The sequence below is a fragment of the Bos grunniens genome, chromosome 16 (assembly GCF_055505025.1).
Source record: "Bos grunniens cultivar Pamir isolate PY7600 chromosome 16, Bosgru_T2T1.0, whole genome shotgun sequence".
Classification (NCBI taxonomy): domain Eukaryota; kingdom Metazoa; phylum Chordata; class Mammalia; order Artiodactyla; family Bovidae; genus Bos; species Bos grunniens.
In genome coordinates, this window is record NC_141180.1 from 30105781 (window position 1) to 30127982 (window position 22202).

At 54.8% G+C, this 22202-nt stretch overlaps 1 protein-coding gene across 22 annotated transcripts; it reads right to left on the reverse strand.

Moving 5' to 3' along the window:
- Positions 1-772: 772 nt before the first annotated feature.
- On the reverse strand, positions 773-20905 carry SLC35E2B (solute carrier family 35 member E2B). Of its 22 annotated transcripts, none has more exons than XM_086344111.1 (10): positions 20354-20880; positions 17291-17526; positions 11834-12239; positions 11572-11707; positions 11261-11388; positions 9752-9872; positions 8820-8873; positions 8430-8502; positions 5908-6053; positions 773-4597 (listed from the first exon to the last, which is right to left on the reverse strand). In XM_086344111.1, the coding sequence occupies exons 3-10, from the start codon at positions 12153-12155 to the stop codon at positions 4360-4362; spliced, it is 1218 nt and encodes a 405-aa protein (XP_086200237.1). In that variant the 5' UTR covers positions 12156-12239; positions 17291-17526; positions 20354-20880; the 3' UTR covers positions 773-4359. The 22 variants fall into 22 exon arrangements, with proteins under 22 accessions (XP_086200237.1, XP_086200228.1, XP_086200235.1 ...); XM_086344102.1 differs by having other exon boundaries at positions 5908-6125; XM_086344109.1 differs by having other exon boundaries at positions 11780-12239; positions 20354-20570.
- Between the last annotated feature and the right edge of the window lie 1297 nt (positions 20906-22202).

Genomic DNA, 22202 nt, shown 5'->3' on the forward strand with positions numbered 1-22202 from the left:
ACTGTGTCTTCTCTCCCCGCTCCCGTGACCCCGGGGCAAGACCCTGAATCTTCCTAAAAGGAGACGAATCTTGCTTACGGAGCGGGGCGGGAAGAGCGGTTACCGCAGGATTTTCAGCTGTGCGAAGACCAGGGATGACTGTTAGTGCTTACTCAGGCTCGCCTGCGAAGGTTTTTAAACACATTGAATCCTGAGGTTCGGCCTCAAACCTGCTGAAGTTCAAGCAAATTATTCTTCGAACTTTTGTGGTCACAGAAAAATGGTAATGCGACATCGTGACTCTCAGGAAGAGAACGGTAAACAAGTATCATTCACTTGCAGTGTGTGCACTCAGTCGTGTCCGACTCTGTGCGACCCCATGGACTGTAGCTCACCGGGCTCCTCTGTTCATGGAGTTTTCCAGGCAAGAATACTGGAGTGAGTTGCCATTTCCTCCTTCTGGGGATCTTCCCAACCCAGTGATTGAACCTTCCTCTCTTGAATCTCCTACTTTGGGAAGCGAATTCTTTACCACTTAACGTCACCTCCAGTTTACTACCTGGCCAGAAGTGGAAAATGTAGAAAAATCTGACAAGAAATTAGGGCCCAAAGAGGGTGTGTGGAAGTGAAATTCTTTCTCTTCCTGGAAAGAAATGTTTTTTCTGTGCCCAAGCTCTTGTTTTGCTTCCTTAGTTTTTGGTGACAGGAAAAACCTTCAAAAAACAGATGAAGGCAGTAAGAACCCACCCATGTTCATTTCAGTAGCCCAAACACTTGAGTCTTACACAAAGGAGAAAGCAAAGTACACACTGAACATTTATTTTACTTTTGCAGAACAAGAGTCCTAGATAGTTGCTACCATGGTAGCTTAATTTGGACAGAGTAACCAGTAGGCATCCACAGGATTAATTATACAGCATTGATGTATTACCATAGCAGAATACACAGTGACTCACTAGATTATGTAACCACCATTTTTCTAGGAAAAATTGATCTAATTGCATAAATACTGGAATAGGTGAAATAAACACTAAAATTTTGAGTAATGTACTTTTAGTTCTCCACAGTTGTTTTTTTTTTTTTGGTGTAAAGCAAGTATAATTTGGTTCTGATATAGACAATTTATTCATATAATTTTCAAGTTTTTCAGTATGGGAAAGTCACCCTCACTGTGACCCTCTGCAATGGTGGGTTCACAATACTCCCTGGGTGGGTTCAGACTCAACTCACACATCTACAGTCTAGAAATAGCACATCAACTGAATGCCAGTTTCCCTCAAGTTAAAAGCAAGAAAAAAAGACTTTGCCAATTAGAACAGTTTCCAAGTCAGTCTGGACATCTAGGCAAGGATGCAATGGCAGCATCCAAGCCCTCCAGAGAAGAGGAGGAAATACTACAGAGAGAGAAAACTGGAAGGTTTTATAGTCAGAGCATCAGGGTGAGCAAGCCAAGTGATGGTCAGCACAACCACCTGGCTGCTCTTTGCTCTTCAGGAGAGAGAAACAGGCCGACTCATCAGGGAAGCAGGAGCGTTCTTATTATAAGCTAGGAAAATGAAAAGGTCCCAACCAGGGCAAGAACATATTCTGGAAAAGAACAGAGCCCTTACTACAACATTGGTCACAGGCAAACAGAAGAGGGTCTCTACCTGTAATAGCATCCTTGTTTAATTTTTCCAACCTAGGTAAATAGTGAAAATACTTCCAGGCCTCAGGAAGCACATCCCCTGGACAGATGTAGAAAGTCGTGTTGCATTTTTTGTGGTCTCTGCTGACCTGTCTATATATGACCATCCACAGGACAGTCAGTGCCACACGGGAGGCAAAGTCCCTCGGTTTGGGGCAAGCATTTCAAGGGCCTGCGGCTAGCGCGGTTCCACGTGGCTTACTCTTCGTGCAGCACATTTTTATTGTGTAACTTACAAATTAAAGACACATTTTGGATTATGCAAGAGTATTCTCAGCTTTCCAAGGCAGATGATTTTAATGCTAATATGCAAGAAGTTATGACTATCAGAATTTTTTTTTTTTTAAAAAAGCCTTTCATGCCACTCAACAGTGGAAATTTCCTTGAAAGCCAGAGATCTCTAAGTATTGACGTAAGCAAGCAGATGACCAGAGTTGGAAGCCTGGTTCATGAGTTTGATTACAAAGACATGGACAACGACCATGGACCCAGAGGAAATGGACCTAGTGTTGGCGTTGGTACAAGCTGGCCTGCGACGGTGCAGTGAAAGGAACATACTAGAAAACTACTAGACAAAGTTAATTAAAAAACATGTCTGTACAGTTATTAAGCAAACGCCCACGCAGGCTGTGGGGTTTGACTCTCCTCCCAGAAACGCCCACCATGTGGACGACTTTGGGCAGTCAATGGACGGAATACAGCCACAGCATGTGTCCTGTGGGTGCCAGGCCCCGGACTCCCTGCTGGGGATGAGGGGATGCCCCAAAAGCAGCTTTGCTAGAAACTGCCTCATTTACTAATAATTTAGGAAAATCTTTTCTGGTCCCCAAATCTGGAAAATCAAAAGAGGCCCCTAACAACACTCAGACACAAGCAGCTGGCACCTGCTCACTCTCAGATGACAGTCTGCAGCTGGCGACACACATGCTCCCCTTCTTCATGTCTCGCCAGCAGCTGCAGGTGTTGTGGCCCCAGTCTGAGGGCAGAGGCAAGAGCCCCCTAGAAGTGGTGCTTTCCCTCTGGTCCTCACAGAGCAATGCGCTGCCCCAGCCACTGCCCCAGCATCCTCTTTAGCTTTGTTTAAGGGTAAGCAGAAAAAGAGGAAAGGGGGGAAACCTGGGAAAGACACCTGCTACCCTGTACAGGGAAGCTGCGTGTGACCTGCTGACCTCTGAGCAAGGAGGTCAGCTTCATAAAAGGTTGTTTGTAGTTAAAAGGCCCCATTTTTAATCCCTCATCACGACAGACTTTCAAAGTCGGCAGAACTTAATGAGATGCACTTATTGCTCTTTGTTTCTAAGAGACTTGCTCTCCAGGAAGGGCTGGTTTATATTTTCCAGTTGAGAAGCCAACCAGAAAACCAGAGAAGCAATTAAGGCGCCAGGGCCTGGACAGCAGGGACTGTTCCCAAGACTCGTGGGCCACTTGTGCCCTCGGGTCGCTCCATCCCACAGGCCGGCTAGAGACGGGCAGGTGGCCAGCCCGCGGCCCCTGAGTTGGGCTGTGCCTGACAAATCCCAGAGCTCCAGTCTGGTAGGTGGGAGGGGGGCTCCACCCTGACCAGAAGTTCCAACAGGATGTGGGGCGAGGAGTAAAGAGAGAGGTGGAGCCTTAAACACCTGGAGGGCCGGGCTGGGCCGTGGGTCTGACTCTGGTTTACCCAGCACAGTCCATGCATTCCAGAAGCCATCTGTACCTGTGTTTCCTTTTAAAACTTACACTGTCATTTAAAATGCAGCATGACAAAAGTGTAAACACTCCACATTCGTCCTGCTCATCATTTACGAGGGGGAAATCATAACACCCTTGTCAGTGAGACCAGGAGGCTCGAGACTGGCTGGGTGGAAACGGGCTCCTGGAGCCCCTTTAGAAGAGCCTGCCTCTAACCTACGAGTATGGGAACAGAAGGGACACAGCCCCGCCTTGCCTTGTGGTCATCTACCTGTAGCTTTCAGGCCGGAAACCACATCTGGGTCTCGGTGTTGAGGTGGGGGGGGTGCAACCTGGCTGCCCACAAGGGACAGGACACTCTGGAGGTGGGAGGCTCAGCATAGCAGATGTGGGGAGGGGCAGCCCACCTTCCCTAAGTGGTACTGATGCGACAGCTCTGCCTTGGGTAGAGGAGATAGACATCCTGTCCTCAGGAGCAGGGAACCCCAGGTTCTCACCCCATCTGTCCCATGCCACTATGCCCACTGCAGTGGCCTCCATGCCCTGGCCCTGGGGGCCTCAGCTTGGCCAAGCCCAGCAGATCCCCAATGGCCAAGGAGCAGGGTGGACTCCAGCAGCTGCTGATGGCTGGCATGAAGGAGCCGGTACCCCACACTGGCTCCAACTGAGGGGGTGCCCGCTGGAACCTGGACACAGCTCCAGCTTCCCAAGTGGTCATCACTCACAGAGGAGTTGGGACCTGGCCCAGATGCTGGGGTGCGCAGAGGCTGCCAGGAGGAGGTTGTCAGGGGGCTCAGCCATGGCTCAGTGGCAGCTGTGTTCTCCAACCCAATTCAAGTTCCTGCCAGTTCTGACTGACAGCCCCAGAAAAAAGCGGAAAAGGCTGCCCACCTTGCCTCCCACAATGACTGTGACCTGTAGAGCCAGGTGGTCCCACACCCGCTGTCCACAGGGAGAGAGAGGCAAAGGGGTTCCCCCGTCAGCGAAGAGGGGGTAGTGTGGTGCCCCCATGGCTTTGGGATTCAGTGGTGTGGCCGGGGGTCCTGGGGGAGCAGCAGCTCAGAGCTGCCATCCGGGGGCTGGGTGGTGGCCGAGGCCAGGCTCTGCATGGCCTCGCGCTGCTGTTGCTTGGCCTTATTGTAGAGCAGGACGCCAGCTGTGACCAGCACGGTACCCACAGCTGACAGGCTGGTGACTTTGTTACCGAAAACGATGACGCTGAGCCAGATGGACAGGGCATGCTTTACAGTGCTGGCGACGCTGCAGGAGAGCAGGGAGGTCAGCGGGGGCCATAGGCACCTCCGCTAACCCCCCTTTGTGTTGGGGTCCTACCTACTAGAATAGAGATCACAGAGAAGAGGGACAACAGAGCTGGGTGGCATCTTCAGGCTCAGTCTTGTGCCTTACTTTGTCCTTTCTTTGATGGAAATATTTCTAAGTGAACTGTAGGCATTACAGCTTTCACCCCCAACACTGCGGCCTACTCTCCACAGAGTGGGAAGTGCTCCCTTAGGAAAGCTGTCTGGAAATGACACCATGCTGCTTGCTCACTGCTGGGACCTCGTGAGGATGCAATGACCACAAGGGTTTGTCTCCTGGGCTGCCATTATGGATAATTTAAAGTTAACTTTTGTATTTTTCTGCCATAAGCTATTTCCCTTAAAAAGAACCAGTTTCCTGTCTTTATATGGACCGTCACTAACAACCCCTGAAAAGCAAAGTTTCAGGGATATTTGGAAATAATTCCTGTTGTCATACAGGAAACAGACTCATAAAACATACTGACCATTTGAGTCAGGGGACGTGGCACCCAGGCGGCCCTGACAGCCCTGCAGGCCCCTCTCCCAGGATGTGGGAAGAGGCTGCCAGGTCTGAGAGCAGCGCGAGGCCCCTGAGGCCCTCAGATCTGTGGACAATCCTGCTCTCCCGTGACTGTTCTGAAGTTAAAGGACAAAGGGCTGCTAAAAAGTTTCCACAACAACATGACAGCCAAATCCAAGGACAATCACTGGGTGGGTTTTCAGGCTTGCTGGTGACCTGGGCTCCTTCCTTTCTGTTACCAAAACCCCTCTGGTGTCAAATCAGCACTAAGGCTGTCCAGTTAGGGAAGAAGCTCATGAAACCCAAGCTTGGTGCTGAGTTCCCAGCAGGGAGTCAGTGGGGCTGCTGAGTGCGAGCTGATTAAAGTCAGAAAAACAGACTTCGACTCCTCAGCACTCTGCCAGTTCTAGGTGCTCAGGATCCACACACGGCCAGGGGCTCCCACCCTCTATCATCCCAGGAGATTCCCCGGACAGTGCTGTTCTGGGGAGAAGTACCTCACAACACTGAAAGGAACTCTCTTCTGTGCACAGATTCCCAGTGGGGAATCCCCCTAAAAATCTATTTCACAGGCTTTCCTATTCATGTTTCAAATGGCACCAATACAGAATGGCCAAGTAATTATGACCACTGGGCACAGCGATCACTACACTTGTGACCCACAATCACAGAGCCCTCTGATAAAAACATCAAATGGCAAGCGTTCCCCTCTACACGTGACCCAGATGCACCTCATCTCCTGTCCTTACCTGAAGGTCACAGGGGAGATCCTCCCCATGAGGGCGTAGGCCGTGACGCTCTGCAGGTGGAACAGCACGCCATCTGCCAGCAGAAGCAGCACCACGTCCTGGCTGTAGCGGAAGCTCCTCCCGCTCCTCCCGATCACCGGCAGGTCCTGCACCAGAGCCAGAGGGATGGCTGCTGTGTGGCCCCTGGGGGAACTCTGGTGGCACCTGTGCCCCGGGGTCTGGGTAAAGGGAATGACACTGCAGAGGACTCTGGGGCAGCACGTGGACGGCAATGATCAAAACTTTACACACGAAACACACACAGCCTCTAAGCACGTGACAAGATGCCCAACATCACTGACAATCAGGGAAGAACAAATCAAAACTACACCAAGGGGGCTTCCCTGGTAGTCCAGTGGTTTAGAATTTACAACGCATGGGACTCGGGCTCCGTCCCAGCCAGGGAACGAAGATCCCGCATGCGATGTCGCGACCATGCCCGTGTGCCACAGATGAGCCAGCACTCCAGGGCCTGTGCTCCGCAACCAGAGAAGCCACCACAGTGAGATGCCCAAGCATAGCAATGAAGACCCAGTGCAGCCAAAACAAACAAATAAAAAGCCTCGGGAAAAAAAACTACAGTGAGGTACCTGCTCCCACTCATTGGGATGGCTGCCATCAAAAAACAAAAACCAGAAAACAACAAGCACTGGCGAGGACAGGGAAGTTGGACCCTGAGTACTGGAGGTAGGAATGCACAATGGTGCGACTGCCGTGGGAAAACAGACTAGTCAACCTTCAAAAAATTACACACACAACTGCCCATGTGAGCCAGGACTCCCCTTGTGGTCTGTACCCTGAAGAACAGATAGCAGGGTCTTGAAAAAGTACTTACGCACTCACATTCAGAACAACATTACTCATAACAGCCTAAAAGTGGAAGCAACCCAAATGTCCACCATTGGAAGATGGGTAAACAAAATGTGGTCCAGCCATACGTCTGTCTATTCAGCCTTAAACAGGGAAGAGGTCCTGACACCTGCTCCACCGTGGACGGACCTTATGACATGAAGTTGAGTGAAATGAACTAGATGCAAGAAGACAAATCTGATGTGATTCCACTTCTGTGAGGTCCCTGGAGGAGTCAGAGTCACAAAGACACAAGGTAGGAGGGTGGGAACCGGGGGTGGAGGAGAGGGTAACCAAATTCAGAACCCCTCCCCCAACGTTTGTCTCTTCGGCATAAGGATTATTTTTGAGCTCAAAGCACTGAGAAAACAGCAGGTGCCAGAAGGGTGCTCTGACCTCTCTTTTCCTTCCCAGAAGCAGGAGACAAACCCCACATGGGAGCTGCCCCTTCCCTGCAACCAGGAGGAGAGGGGATTCAGGGGCCTTGTCATCATCCCTCTCGTCCCCCTTCAGCCGCCCCAGTGTCTCAGTCATTTGCCCACAATCACCTTCTCATTCACCCTGACGTGGAAGCACTGAGGTTCTGCCACTTGTTTGGGGCTTCATTTGCTCTGGCATCACATGAAGCTCATATTAAATGAACCTATGTGCTTGCCTCCTGTTGATCTAAGTCAGTTTAACTCTCAGGCCCAGCTGGAACTCTGGGGGGTAGGGTAAGTCTTGCCCCCTCCACCCGGTGGGGTGGGGTGGTGTGAGGAGTTAGCATTTAATGGGTCAGAGCTTCAGTTTGAGACGATGAAAAAACTGGGGTGATGGTCACACAACGATGTGAACAACATACCTGACGTACACTAGAAAACGGCCAGAACGGTAAATTTAATAGGTATTTATCATACCAGAGTAAGTTTAGATACGCATGTTCTTTTTCTCAACCATTCCAATCCACGGACACAACCCAGAGAAACATCCTCACCCACGAAAGACATGACATACGGAACTCCCTGTCATGTGCTGCGTGTACAGGGCAGAGGCAGGGCCAGACCACTGCGTCTGGTGGGTCAGGGCAGAGCTTGGACTGGACAGCCCAGCGCCACCGTGTTGAGAAGACAGGTCCACGCAGACGCACACCTGCGCTCCTATGGGACTCACGACACACGTATGCAGCTTTGTGGCCATAGAAACACACAGAGGGAGCAGCTCCACTAGGAGGGGGCGTGCGAGCGGCTGGGGAGAGACCCTCTGTTTTACATGTTTCTGTCCTGTGACTTATTCTGTGATGGTCACAATGTTTTTAAGTAAGAGAAGAAATAAGAAGCAGCTGCAGGAGCTCCCTGCAGCTGGCCACCAGCTGGAGTGGCCGCCAGTTGGCCTGGTGGTGGGGACTCAGCTCTTCCACTGCTGTGCCCAGGGCTGGGGAAGGAAGGTCCTGCAAGCCATGAGGTGTGGCCAAAAGGCAACAACGCAAGAGTGTGCCTAACACCCTTCTGCCAAAGTTTCCAGAACTGGGGCTGCAGCCCAGCCCTCACAGGCACCGGACCTGCTTGGGTTTGCATCGGTCAGGCCCCCTCAAGCGCGTGGCAGCCACACAGTGCCAGGCTCACCCCCTTGAAGGTGACTGTGATGGTGGGACTCACCATGAAGAAGATCCAGGCTGGGACGAGCATAGCCACGGCCGCTGTGCTAGTGTAGAACTGCAGCTCTGCAGCCCTGCAGGACAGGGCAGGCGTCTGAGCCTCCCAACCCCTCCAGCCTCACCCCGGCCTACCTACCCTACCCCCAGCCTTGCTACCCTCTTCTCCCCTGCTACAGGACAGTGACAGCATCCCTGCCCAAGGGCAACTGGAAACAGGTAGGTTTTTCTCCCCAGTTTCAACAAGGTTCTTTTAAAGGCACCAGGGAAATGGAAGGGTCAGGGCTAGGGCACAGGGAGCTCTGGGAGGGTTGGGGCTGGGGTCCAGGGTGGTCTGGGAGTGTTGGGGCTGGGGTCCAGGGCTCTCTGGTCTCTGTGGGGCAGTGACACTTACGAGAATCTGTATTTGTCCCCACTGAGGAGTTTTTTGGAGAAAACATTCTGCAAACTAGAAGAAAGAAGAGAAGAGATTATGTGAGCTCAGAGACCACCTCATTCGAAGTGCCTTGTCCTCTGGAAACAGGTACACGTGGGGCATCCATGAGCCAGGCCGAGCTGCCCCTTTCAGAGGTGGGTAAGCTGAGGTCTCAGAGGTGGAGAGCATGCCTGGGGTTACCCAGCTCTGCACAGAGCCCCTCTTGGCACCCAGAGCTCCCACAAATCAGCCGCAGCCACAGGACAGACAGTATGAGCACAGGAAGACCCAGGGAAACAGGGATAGAACTCCTGGCTGGGAAGGCCAGTGGTGGCTGAGAGGAGACAGGACAGTGTCCGCTTCCAGACCACCAACACTGCCCCCAGCTCTGGCCAAGGGGACTTGAACCAAAGTGAGGCTGGGGGAAGACACTCACAGGCCCGCCTCCTCTAGGGCTGACACTGCAGGCCAGCGGGAAACCTGGCGGGACTCGTGCAAGGACAGTCCCTGCAGGACAGCGGCCAGGAGGTCTGAAGCATCTGCCGGTGAGTGAGGAGGCTTCTGAGACCATCCTGTGCTGGAGTTACAGGTGAGATGCAAACTGGGACTGAGCTGGGCTATGTTTCTGGGAACTAGAGAGGCAGAGAAGAGGCTGAAGGAAACACAGCAAGTGTCAGATGGAAAGAAAGGTGGTTTCTCGCTTTACTCATGCACCACTCGGAGACCCTCTGGTCTCTCTGGAAGTACCAGCAATGACACAAGCTTAGACATAAGTGCCGCTGCCGCCTCCCTTCTCCCCTCAGAGATGGCGACGTGCAAGAGCAGGCTGCGTGCAGCTGTCAGCCATCGGGCCTGATGCCTGCACTCCAGCAGTGGGCCTCACATGCCCAGCTCCCACCCTGCAGACTCACCAGTCCATGATGTTGGTGGACAAGGCGGCTGAGAACCCCAGGAAGTTGAAGCTCATCTCGGTGGCTGTGCACAGTGCCAGGCCACCCATGACCGGGATGAGGGAAAGGTTGACCAGTAGCCCTGCAGAGGGAGAGCACATGGCTGGGCTGCAGTGCCCCCCAGTGGACCCAGCTGCCCCCCAGGGGTGTTCTGCTCGCTTACTTCTCACTGGAGGGAAAAAATAGCACATGCCTGTGTCACCTACCCCGGCCAGGCACGTGGCGCAGAGGGCTCCACACCAGAGTTGCCAGCTCCAAGCCCCGATTTTTGCACCCCACCCCACAGTCGCCAAGCTCTCACTTGTGAAACAAAGGGTGAAGGGTGGTCTCCAGGGAAGGCTAGGGGAGGAAGGAGGCCCCACACCTCAGGGCGTCCAGCCCTCCTGCCTTCATAACCAACAGTCTTGACAACAAGGTAGAAAGTCCTTTCGGGACAACAGAAAACTTTGTCAGTGGGCACAGGGCCTCCAGTCCCCCCACCTCCCATGCCTCTACTTGGATTTCAGACATGGCATTTCATTTATCTTGAAATTCAAAGCAGACGAAGGGACAAGCCTTTCACGCTTAGCAAAACAGAGCAGAAGTGCAGCCTTCAGACAATCTGGTAACCTCCTGAGACTGTGACCACTACCCCACCCAGGACAGTGCTGTCCACACAGCAAATCCATGGGCCTGTGAGGCCTTGAGTGTCACCGTGGAAGGAGCTGTCTGCTGGGCATGGACCACACGTGGGACTGTGGCTGGGAGGCCACCAAGGAGGCAGACGCCTGCGCGGTGGGCGGTGGTGGGCTCAGGGCTCTGCTGGGGCTGTGCCCGTTGCCAGGACCCATGAGGCGGCTCTGCTGGGGTGCCTTCGGGGGTCACCCCTCTGGGAACTCCACACCTTGGCCCCACAAGTCTGGGTACCTCAGTCATTCTCCCCAACAAATTGCATTTTATCAAGATTTCCTAACTGTTCCAGCCAGACAGTGCCTTCGCTGTGGCCTGGCGTCCCTAAGGCCCTGGAAGCCCCTGTGTGTGAAGGCACCAGTGCGGTCAGGCTGTTTCCTGCTGTGTGGGATTGCAGCAACTGCGGTCACACTTTGATCCGACTCTGCTTTACCATCACCTGCACGCTGGCCTGGCTCCAGGGGCCCGGTCTGCGAGGTGCCCAGCTGTGCCTTCTCCCTACCACCTCCTCCCCAGGGTGCCGGGTGCTGCCTGGTTTTACCTTCTGGTCATTTCCTAATTGAAGCCGACTCAGCTCCCTCTCTGAGCAACACTCCTGCCCCCAGGGCAAACATAAGTCATGTGATGAGTCTGCTCATCACAGGACCCCACCCCCTACAGGCTGGCAGGAGAGTCAGGGACGTGTGTGCAGCTGGACAGTGCCTGCCCCGGCCCAGCTTAGAGATCTGTGATTGAGTCCCATCTGCTGAGCCTTGGAGGGACACAGAGGCGCGATGAGGCCGGGCGTGGGGGGCTGCTCACCAGTGTGCTCCCCCAGGACCGTCCGCGACAGGATCACAGTGAAGATGGGAGCTGAGCTCTTCACAGTCTCAGCAAAGGACACCGCCACATTTTTCAGGCTGACTAGACCCAACACCACTGTTGCAAACCTAAGACAATCAAAAGCCTCACAAATCAGTGCATTCCCTCCCTCAGGAGTCAGCCTGGAGGGTCTGCCCCACCCTGCTCCCCACTCCCAGGATCACCTGATGCTAATAGCCAGCCAGCTGGGGGAAGAGGTTTCACAAAAACAAATAATTCAGACACCCAACCTGAAATGTCAGCGGGCTTACCTCATCAGGCCCACGAACAGCATGGTCATGATGAAATTGGGTGGGTAAGAAAGCCGAGTTTTGTGCTGATACAAACAGCAGGGAACGAATATTTTAACACAGCCAATAAGCGTGGTTGAGAGCATCTGCACAGCCCCTGGAGGAGGAGACAAGGCCCGTGAGCAGAGGGGTTCCCCAGGGCTCCATCCCCCCCAGCCCGGGCAGGTACCTAGTGAACAGAGGGGTTCCCCGGGGCTCCGTCCCCACCAGCCGAGGCGGGTACCTAGCATGCTGGGTTCCCCTTCCAGCAGGGACAGGATGTACTTGTTGAGAAACAGGGTGCAGAAGCTAAAGAAGAACCAGAGCGTGAGGTAGGTCAGGGCGCGGGCGCCCCACACGCCCAGGTCTGCCTCGATGACGGTAGTCTCTGTGACGGTGACTGTGAGCACCTGCTCCTCGGGGCTGCCATCGCTCTGGCCCAACGCGATCTTCTCACTCCGGTGGCTGAACACGGGGGCCCAGGCCAGGAGCGGCCGTCCCCCAGGCTTCTCGCCAGGGCCCGGGTCCAGCTCCCCCAGGGCTGGGGGCTTCGCAGATGCCGACATCTCAGGGGTGGCAGAGGGCTCGGGTCAGGGACCCAGGGACAGAAGTGGCAGCCATGGTGACACCGGGCAGGGCGTGGGCTGGAGCTGACAGAAAGGACGGGACGAGGTTGTTGTGAGCGGCCAAGGTCCTGCCAGGTTCAATCACCCCCTTACAGTAACTTAAAGCACAAACTCGGGACCACAGTCGGCCACGCATCCAGGAGCCCCAAAGGAGCAAGAGCGGGTGCCCCACTGAGACCACAGCCTACACCAGCCTAGCCTCCCTTCCCTCCCCACACACCTGACCCTCCAGGAAGTCCCACCCAAACTTTTCTAAAGCACCTGGTGATCTGGCCTCCTCCAGCTGCCCTCCTCCCTTGGCCTTTCCCTCAGCTCGGCGAGGCCTGTGTCTTCACCGCCCCCTGCCCCCACCTCAGAAGCTGTCTCCAGTGCTCTGCATCTCTCTCCACCCACCAGGACCACAAGGGGCTGCCCTGAGCTCCCTCCCACCCAGCTGGCTCTCCAGCGCACAGTACCCTCCCCCACCCCTTGATGTTTCATCCAGAGTTTTGAGCTGTCCTTGGTGGGAGGGCTGACCAAACCGGCCTGTTCCCTTGACCTTCCATTCCTCCTTTGTACCATCTTTCACGGTCCAACAGTTCATCACCCAGGACCTGACAGTACAGTCCCCATCCTTCAGTGGTCAGCCGCCTCCAGCCTGAGGGGGCAGTTTCTGAGCACAGACGCTGGGAGGAGGAGACTCCTCTTGAACCTGAGGGCCAGCCTGCAGACGGGCAGGGGGCTGCCTCTGTCTTGCGGCCAGGAAAACACGCTGTTTCCTCCACAGACTCACACCTCTTGGTTTCTCCAGAGAGGCCTCCCTCAGCCCTAAGACCACACACAGTCAGACCCAGCCTCTCATGTGTGCTGGTGGGTGGGTTCTTCAAGTTTTGGCTTTTTTCCCCACTGTGCCGCACAACTTATGGGATATTAGTTCCCCAACCAGGGATTAAACTCGAGCCCCAGCAATGAGAGCAGAGTCCTAGTCACTGGACTTCGAGGAAATTCCCAGTTTGGGCTATAAACAGTGTCCCAGTGACGACCACCAGCACAGGAGGCCTGGCTGCTGTGACACCAAACAGGAAGTCCCAGCCCCCTGCCCATCCCCCCGCCCCCAAGCAGCCAAGCTGGCCAGCAACGTCCTGGTCCCTCAGATGCTGGCGTTTGGGGGATGCCCATCATGTTTCCACCTAACTGCTAGGTGTATGCAGAAGAGGCATCAGGTATTCAGCTTGCTGTGCCACCCACCAAAAGGGCTGGCTCCTCTACCCTTACCGCCCCAGGCCCAGTTCTGCTCAGGCTTGTGATGGACTCATGACCTCCGATGGACTCTGGACCTCTGAGTCCAGGTGGACTCGTGACCTCCGACTCTCACCCAGGCCAGGGCTCCTGGCTAAGCTGCCCCTGGCTCCCAGTGTCCACACAGTGTCCTCAGTCACTCCACAAGCTCAGCAACGCTTGGGCTCGCAGGGTACCCAAGCCTCTACATGCACACTGACCCTGGGGACACCACAGCTGTCCCGACGCACACCAGACCAGGACGGATGCACCCGGCCCTCCTGTGGGCTCCACTTCCCCACAAGACGCACAAGCCCTTCGACCCCTCTGGCACTGCCGGGGTCAGATCTCCACTAACACCCCGTCCTCCCTCCTCTTCCTGGCCTGTGCCCCATTCCCTCCAGACAATACCATGCGGGAGCTGCACCTCCATGGGCAGCCCTGGACTTCTGGTCACCCTTCAGTGCCCTGGCACCTAAGCCAAGGAGGACACGGAGGGGGCCAAGTGCCCATCGAAAAGTGGGAGGTGCTGCTCTAAAAGTTACCAGAAGAGGGTCCCCTGGAAACAAAGACCAGGGCAGGAGAGACGGAAACCTCACCCAGGGCACCAGGCTCCTAGGAGCTCGATTCAGGCAGGCCTGGACGTGGGCGCTCCAAGCACCCCCAGCAGCACACAAGGAGCACGAGGGGTCAGGCAGCAGACAGCAGGGACCACACTGACCAGGATCCTGCCTCTGAACACAGTCTGTAGGCGCTAAAGCGGCCCAATCGGGGCCCAGCACCAGAGGGAGGGGTCGGGTGCCCTGGAGAACTGATTCCAACTCAGTCTGAGGACCTTCCTGGGTGAAGATCAAAGATCAGCAATCACCCTGACGGTAGGGGAGGAGTTACCTCCCGGAAACTCAAGGAGAGACAGATGCAAATTCAAGGAGGGACAGAAGGCAGGACGCAGTCCTGCGGACAGACAAGAAACTGTCAGGAACAAATCAGTGGGATGAAAAAATGGAAAAGCTAGAGAAGAAACGTCCACGACCCCATGGTGGCCTCAACTATCTCCTGGCAGGGCGTTAACCAGCAACCAGAGCCCATCACAACTTTACTCCCCAGAGAAACGAGCAGTTGCCCCACCATGGAGCCACCAAAGTGGAATCCCCAGGGATGAGACAGACACCATGCATCCTGATCCACCACACTGAACCTGGTGCCGCTGCAGTTTCCCTGCCATGAGCACAACTCTGACGGTGAGAGCGTGAGGGTCTTGAAAGAAAGCCGAGCAGAGGAGGCTGGACGGCAGAGGACCGAGCTCCAGGCCAGAGTGCAGATCCTCACAGCAACCATGCCCTGGATCCCGCCAATGCCAGCACTTTCAAAACACTTATGCCCTTGGGAACCAGGTCCACGCTCCACGTGCTTAAAAAACAAAATGCCCACATCAATAACACTTCTAGAAACAAAATCTCTAATGCGCAATACAGACAGAAATACCTAAACCAAGCACAACTCAGAGGAACAACTTCAGCCCACTGAGGAGCGAAGGGGAGGAAGTGACTGGTGAGCCTGTGCATGGGTGCTGAGGTCAAGCGCAGGCTCCAGACGAGACCTGGGCAAGTCTGGTGGGAGCACTTAAGGAGGGGCAGACAAGGGAGTGGGCTGTGCAGAAGGAGGGGGCCACAGTGTGCCTGCTTCCACGTCCACGTGCCACTCTGCCCACACGGAGGCCTGGAACAGGGATGCCTCCGCAGCAGGGGCAGAGCTGGTTTCCAAACCTCTGCTCTGCTGAACCAAATCAGCCTCCTTGCAGAGACGGCTGAGTTCAGGGCTGGGGCCACAGCTGGGCCGGGAGGAGGGTGGGCTCCTGGATGGCACGAGGCCAGCATGAGGGGTGCCCGCCAGCGAAATCCAGGCGGATTGAGAGAAAGTAAATAACAGCAAAGGGCCAGCACACAGATGACCACCAGGATCAACAAATGAGGAAAGCTGTTCCTTCAGGTACAGGGTGACATGACTGACGTGACTAGATGTGCCACCAGGCCCCTGGCTGCAGCCCTGGGCGAGACCCACTAGCAGAGGCTGGAAGCTGGTGACAGTTCAGCAGTGACAGGATGTTCAGTCTTAGTTACGTCCTTACAAGGTACTGGGCAACTACAAAGAGCACGATGGAGGCGCAAAGGGGAAAAGGGAAGGAGACTCCCCTGAAGAAGGGGGGCTGCCCCCTGGACACTTGCATCAGGCCACGTGCTGCACTGGTGCAGAGACACGTAAACAAGCTGGGATGCGGAGCCCAGGGTCTGTGCACTGGCAGAACCCAAACCCAAGACAGAGCGGGCTGCGGCTTCCGGGAGAAGGTGGCCTCGGCTCCCTGACACCAGGACGACTGTCATCCATGCCAGTAAAGACAGACTGGATCCCAGCCTCAGAGCTCCAGACATGTGCTAACAATTCACAACATCCACAGGGCACTTCCCAGGAACCAGGCAGGGTCTGACCCAGCAGGGCACACATGATGACTCCATGGCTCTTCCCAACAATCCTGGGGAGGCATGCTGTCACCGTGTGAGGCACAGCTTCTGACCAGGGTTGAACCTGGGCAGCTGGGCTGTGGAATGCAACTGTGTGAAACCTCACACTTAGAAGAAATCGTACGGAGTATCTTCCTGATCCTGGGGTAAGAAAAGAGTACCGTTTTTTTGGGCTGTGCTGCACAGCCTGTGGCACCTTAGTTCCCTCACCAGGGACTGAATGCAGGCCCGGCAGTGAAAATGCCAAATCCCACACTGGACCACAGGGAATGCCCAGAAAAGAGCATCTTAAACCAATCCCCCAAAGCATGACCCACAAATATAACAAATCAGATGAGGTTGCTAAAGGAAGAGCTCCCGTGCTTTCACAGTGCATCATGATGTAACATCAGCACACTAAACATGCTAAATGACAAGTGACACCTGGAGGGGTCATGACAACACGACAGGGAGAAAGGATGGATACCTACAACCAACAGGAAATGTGGGTAACACGCCAGGAGGGAGACGATGTCCACACGCCCAATGAACAAGAGAGGAGCCGTCAGCTCTGCACCTCTGGACAACACATACCCAGCTGGAGGCTCAGAGCGACAGCGCACTCGTGACCCCACAGATTCTGTGGTCCAGGCGGTCGACCAGCATGATGGCGGAAGGGGCTGGGGTCTCACCTCCAAGCCCACACATGCAGCTCCAGCAGCTGTGAGGGGAAGACCCTCCGCAGGGCTGCGTGCATCAGGGCTGGTGGCTGAGAGCCAGCGCCCACGGAGGCCAAGTCTTCTTGGAACCTTGGCCCCTTAGCATTTGCTGGACAGCGCTCATGAAAAGCCCGCCCTCAAGGAAGGGGGCTATAGAAGGTGAGAACACCAGGAGGCAGGGTCACAGATGTTACCTTGGAGGTCGCTGACCAAAGGTGCTGACCTCATCCATGGTCAGGGAGATAGACACACCAGCCACCCCTACTGCCAAAAGCCATCAGGTCTGACAACACCCAGAGCTGCTGTGAGGTGCGGATCCAGAGGCCTGAACACAGCTACAGTGAGGGGCTGGTACCAGAACTGGGAGAGGACTGGGCACCACGCTGAGAGGGACATACCTGCCCATCCTACAAACCAGAACCTCCATCCTTGAGGGTCCCCCAGAGATGTCCAGCAGGAGTGCCCAGGGAGAGACTGCTGGTCACCACCACCAGGAGTGGCAACTATCCACCGCGAGGAGTGAGAAACGCCTGGTGGCACCCACAGCTGACGGTCAGCCAGGTCCTCTTGGTCAGATAGCAGGCGGGCACGTAGCACTTACCGCTGGTCACTGGCCAGAGCGGCAGTCCTGTGCAGAAGGCCTGCTCCCAGGTGCAGTGAAGCCCCTCAGTGGCTGTGCTGGCATTGCGCATGGAGGCCGGGGGCAGCGACCTAGAACCCAGCAGGTCCAGCTCAGCCAGGCCCACTGGGACCCCAGCTGCCCTCCCTGGCTCTGACCGCCGTCTTCTTTCTCAGTCTCTGTGACTCAAGGCACCTTCACGAGAGGCAGTTTTTATCCTGTGAAAAGCCAAAGGTCAGCAGCCCAACCTGGTAACGATGAAAACTGACCTCACCCAGGGTGGCCTGGAGATGGGGTGGACCAGGCTGAGCGCAGGGCTTGTGGGGTCCCCTACCTCCAGGCCCCTGGTGACACAGGTCTGAATTACTGCCCTCTGGGCTTATAGCACAAATGACAAGAACTGTAATGTAGCCTCTTCCGCTCAGCTCAGAGCCCGCAGCCTATGAGGTGAGGGTTGACTCCACTGTGCTCCTGTCCAAAGCCTCCGCAGGACAAGGTCCAGACGGGGCACTGAAAGGAAACCAGCATCACGTTGCAAAAAGCACACACATGATGCTTTCATCACATGCAGGCACTGAGACCCTCCCAGCCTCCACCAACCCTGCAACAGGGGCTCTAGACCCTGGGGAGGCTGCCTGGTTCTGAAACGTGGGCGGCCAGGACCACTGGGGCACATTAACCACTGAAGGGAAGCTCGGGGTGGAAGTTACTGACAGGAAGTTGTCAACTTTCCCATCCAGTTTTGCAGAACCCTGAATTCTGAGGCCCATAGTCAGAGGTCAAGAGTCTTCTGTTCTACAACAAGCAACTCAGGATGCTCTCAAACACCTGGTGAGGAAATCTAGGTCGGTTCACATTGTCAACAGGGCAGTTTAGATAAAATACAGTGAAAGTCTACAAATTTCATACTCTTAATTCAGAAATTCCACCTCTAGGGCTTTATCCTAAAGAAATAATCCAAGAAAGGCCCAGGCTTGTACATACAAAGATGTTCAAAAGCTTTGTTTTTAAGACTGAGAAGCTGACACTGGCTAAGTGGCAGATTAAAAAAAACTGTAACCAACTCTGTCACATAATGGGACGCTGTAGCCCTACCAGTTGTGACAAAAATATATTTGTCATAGAGAAAATGAGAGCAGAGTCAGAGTTACAGGCTCTCTGTACATTGTGTTCAGGTTTAAAAAGTACCAACGGTTCAGAAGAACACAGGCCAAGGTAACAACTGTGGTCAACTCTCAGAGGCAGAATCTCAGATCCTTCAGGTTTTTTTTTTGCATTCTCTCCAATTTCTAATTTATTTGCATTGAAAATTGATTTTTTTAACAAGACCTACTATATATAAAACAGGGAACCATAGCCAGTATCTTATTATAACCTATGATGGAATGGAAAAGAATGACAAAGAATGTTATGTATGTACAACTGAATCACTTTACCATACACCAGCAACGAACACTGTAAATCAACTATACTTCAATTTTAAGACAAAAATAATTTCTTTAATGTAAAAACTTTTCCTGTTCCCTCTCTTAATGTTCCTTTTCAGGCAGTTTAGTATTATTTCATTCTGCTTTAAAATGTTACTTGCAAGTTAAAGGATTTTGGGTAAAGAACATTGCACTCTACTGAAAAACAAAGAACTTTAAGCCATTAAACAAAGTCTGCTTCTAAATAGTTTTTTTTTTTTTTTTTAAACGGCAGCGGCGGGTGAGCAAGGTTTTTCAAGGCTTCAGAGCGTGAGCGCTGAGGGAGGAGGGGGCGGCACTGCAAGCCCTATAAACCCCGTACAGAAAGTAGGCTGAGAACTACAATGAAGTCTTAGCTCTGGGCCTGACTGGGAGTTTCCCAACCCAATTTACAAAATAACCGTTCGCTAGGACCGGCGCCTGGCAGGACGTCAGTCATTATATAATTTCCAGTTTTTTTTTAATCCTGCGAAGACACCAACTGCAATGAATTTCCTGCCGGCGACTGTGCCTGAAGTGGACACAGCACCACCCGGTTCTTTCAGGAGCGGCTGCACCTGCTGCTTCAGGGCCGTGCCCACCTCGGGGCGCATCGGTGGGGGGGTGGGTGTTAAAACACAAGGGCCCCGACCCTGTGTCCCCACCTCCGCCTCTGACAGTACCCCCAGGTATCCAGGCGCTGCGGGCCCCGAGGACTCCCAGCTCCCGCCCCATCTGTGCCCCGCCCGCCGCGGGCAGATTTGGAGCGGGAACGTGGCGCCGGCCTCGGAGGCCTAAGGTCCACCTGGACGCCTGTAAGGCGTGGCTGGGGCCCACGTGGTGGACACTGCAGGAGCGGAGCCGGCGTGAAAGCTCTAGGGACGGTTCCCTCCCACCCCCGGGCGGCCTCAGACGCCCAGGCGCGCGTGCCAATGCCCGGGGTTGGCCGAGTTGCCAGGGGAAGCGGGGGGTCGGCACGGACTCAAAGGGCGACCCCCGGAGGTGACCCGCCCCGCCAACTTTATTCAGCCCTTCACCCACCAAGGAGCCCCCGGGTAGATGCCGAGCGGGTCCCGCAGCCTCAGGGACGTGGGCCCGGCCCCGCAGCCGGGCGGGGACCCGGCGCGCCGGAACGGACGGAGCGGTCATCTAGGGCCTCGTCGCCCCCTACTCCACACAGCGACCCGCCCTCATCCCGGTGACCCCGGCTCAAGGAGCCGAAGGCTGCGGGTCGGGCTGGGTGGGCGGACCCGGAGAAAACCCGCAGGTCCCGGCGGGCGACGGGGCGGGGCCGAAGGCGGAGAGAAGCCGCTACTGGCCCGGAAGCCACGCGCCGGAAGTGACGCGTCTGAAGTCCGCCGCGGCTCCTAGCCGTCCCGCGTGACCCATCCCCCGGGAGTTGTTCCGCAGTGTCCTGAGGGTCTGGGCTTCTCAGCTGCCGCTTGGGTGCTGGGAGCGGGGACGCTCTGCTGGGCGATTCCCGCCGTGGTCGTCCCCTTGGGACCCCCCCTGGGCCGTACCACATCAGCCCACGTGGGGATAGTGCTGTTGAGCAATGGCGACCCCCGTGGTCATCCCCTTGGCACCCTTCGGGCCGTACCTCATCAGCCCAGGTGGAGGTGGTGCTGCTGGGCGATGGCGGCGCGCGGCCTTGGTACTCTCCGGGCCGTAATGCGTGGCCCGGGCGAGGGTGGTGCAGCTGGGCGATGGCGGCCCCCGCGGCCTTGGTCCCCTCTGCGTTGTAGCACCTCGGCCCAGGCTGGTGTGGTGCTGCTGGGTGATGGCGCCCCCTCGCGGTTGTTCTTTTGGCACGTCCCGGGCCGTACCATCTCGGCCAGCGGGGCAGGTGCTTCTGGATAACGGCACCCTCTCACGGTCGTCCCCTTGGTATCCTCCGGGCCGTACCAATTCAGCCCAGTCAGGGGTGATGCTTCTGGGAACCGCCCTCCCCTTGATAACTTCCAGGCCGTACCACCGCGACCCAGGGAGCGGCAAGTTCGTGGAGGAGCCGACCTATAAGCTGGCTCTGAGTTTTGGTTTCAAGAGACAGAAATTTCAGCCTCAAGGAGCCTCCCTTAGAAGAGGAAAGACAAAGGGACTGTCCTAGCTGAGGAAGCCAGCAACGGAGGTGCTCTAGGGGCAGCTAGAATCCAAGGCCACGCCCCTCACGAGGACGCTGGTTGGCTGAGTTTGGGGAGTTCCACCAGGGGGCGTGGCCTTGGCCCAAGTCTCTGAGGGGCTTCAGTGGGACTGTCTTGCCTGCGCACGCGCCCCTACCCCCACCCATCCCTGGCACCATGCGCAGCATCTTCCTGGCCCGGTTTTCCTCCTGGCTTACATTATTAATTTTTAGCAAAAAAAAAAAAAAATTTATTTTTAGTCGTGCCACACTGCTTGTGGGATCTTAGTTCCCGAACAGGGATTGAACCCAGGCTCTTGCAGTGAAAGCTAGGAGTCCTAGCCACTGGACTGCCAAGGAATTCTCTCCACTTACTTTTAAAGGTAATTTTTAGGAGCGAGGTTACTGCTAATGGGCTCTTCTTCCTCTTCATTTTAATATTTATTTTTATTTGTCTGTCCTGGGTGTTAGTTTCCGCATGTGGGACCTAGTTTTTGAACCCATGCCGTCAGCGTTGGAAGTTTGGTGTCTTGGTCAGCCGCCAGAGAAGTTTCTAATGGGCTCTTCTTAAGGCCTACTTAAAAAAAAGTATTTATATCGGTTGCCCTGGGTACCTGTTGCTGTCCGGAGGCTTTCTGTAGTTGTGGCGAGCAGGGGCTACTCTGTTGCAATGCGTGGGCTTCTCATGGTGGTGGCTTTTCTTGTTGCGGAGCACGCATGGGCCAGGAGCATGGGCTCCAGTAGTTGGGTGCACGGTTTTTAGTTGCTCTGTGGCATGCAGAATCTGTCCGGACCGGGGATCAAACACGTGCCCCAGCATTGGCAGGTGGATTATTATCCGCTGTACCACTAGGGAAGTCCAAGGCCTATTCTTCTTGTCAGACTTTCATATATTTAGCTTCATATTGTTTTAAAATTAATAGTTTCTCCTTTAGATCTTGGCCAGAGGGTCAGTTAATGGATGGTGGTATCTGCCTACCTCTGGCGTCTACAGGCAGGGTTTGGGCCACGAGGTGCAGGGGAAGGGTTTTCCTTGGGATCCTCCAGAAGGTATGACTGGAGGAAAGGCCTGGACACCCCAGGGGTTGGTCAGGGGCCTGGGCCTAAAATGCAAAAAAGAAGCAAAAGTGAAGTTCTCTTAACATCTGTATCTCGGAGCAGAATATGACACCTTCATCATCCCTAAAAGTGAGTATTCAGGACACTGAACAAAGTTTATAGGGTAGATTTTCCTACTTTGCACACAACTCTGAGATGCTTGATGACTGCCCAGCAGCACTGGTTGTTGCTGGTCAGTGAGTTACTTGTAGTCAAATAATTTCAAAAGCAA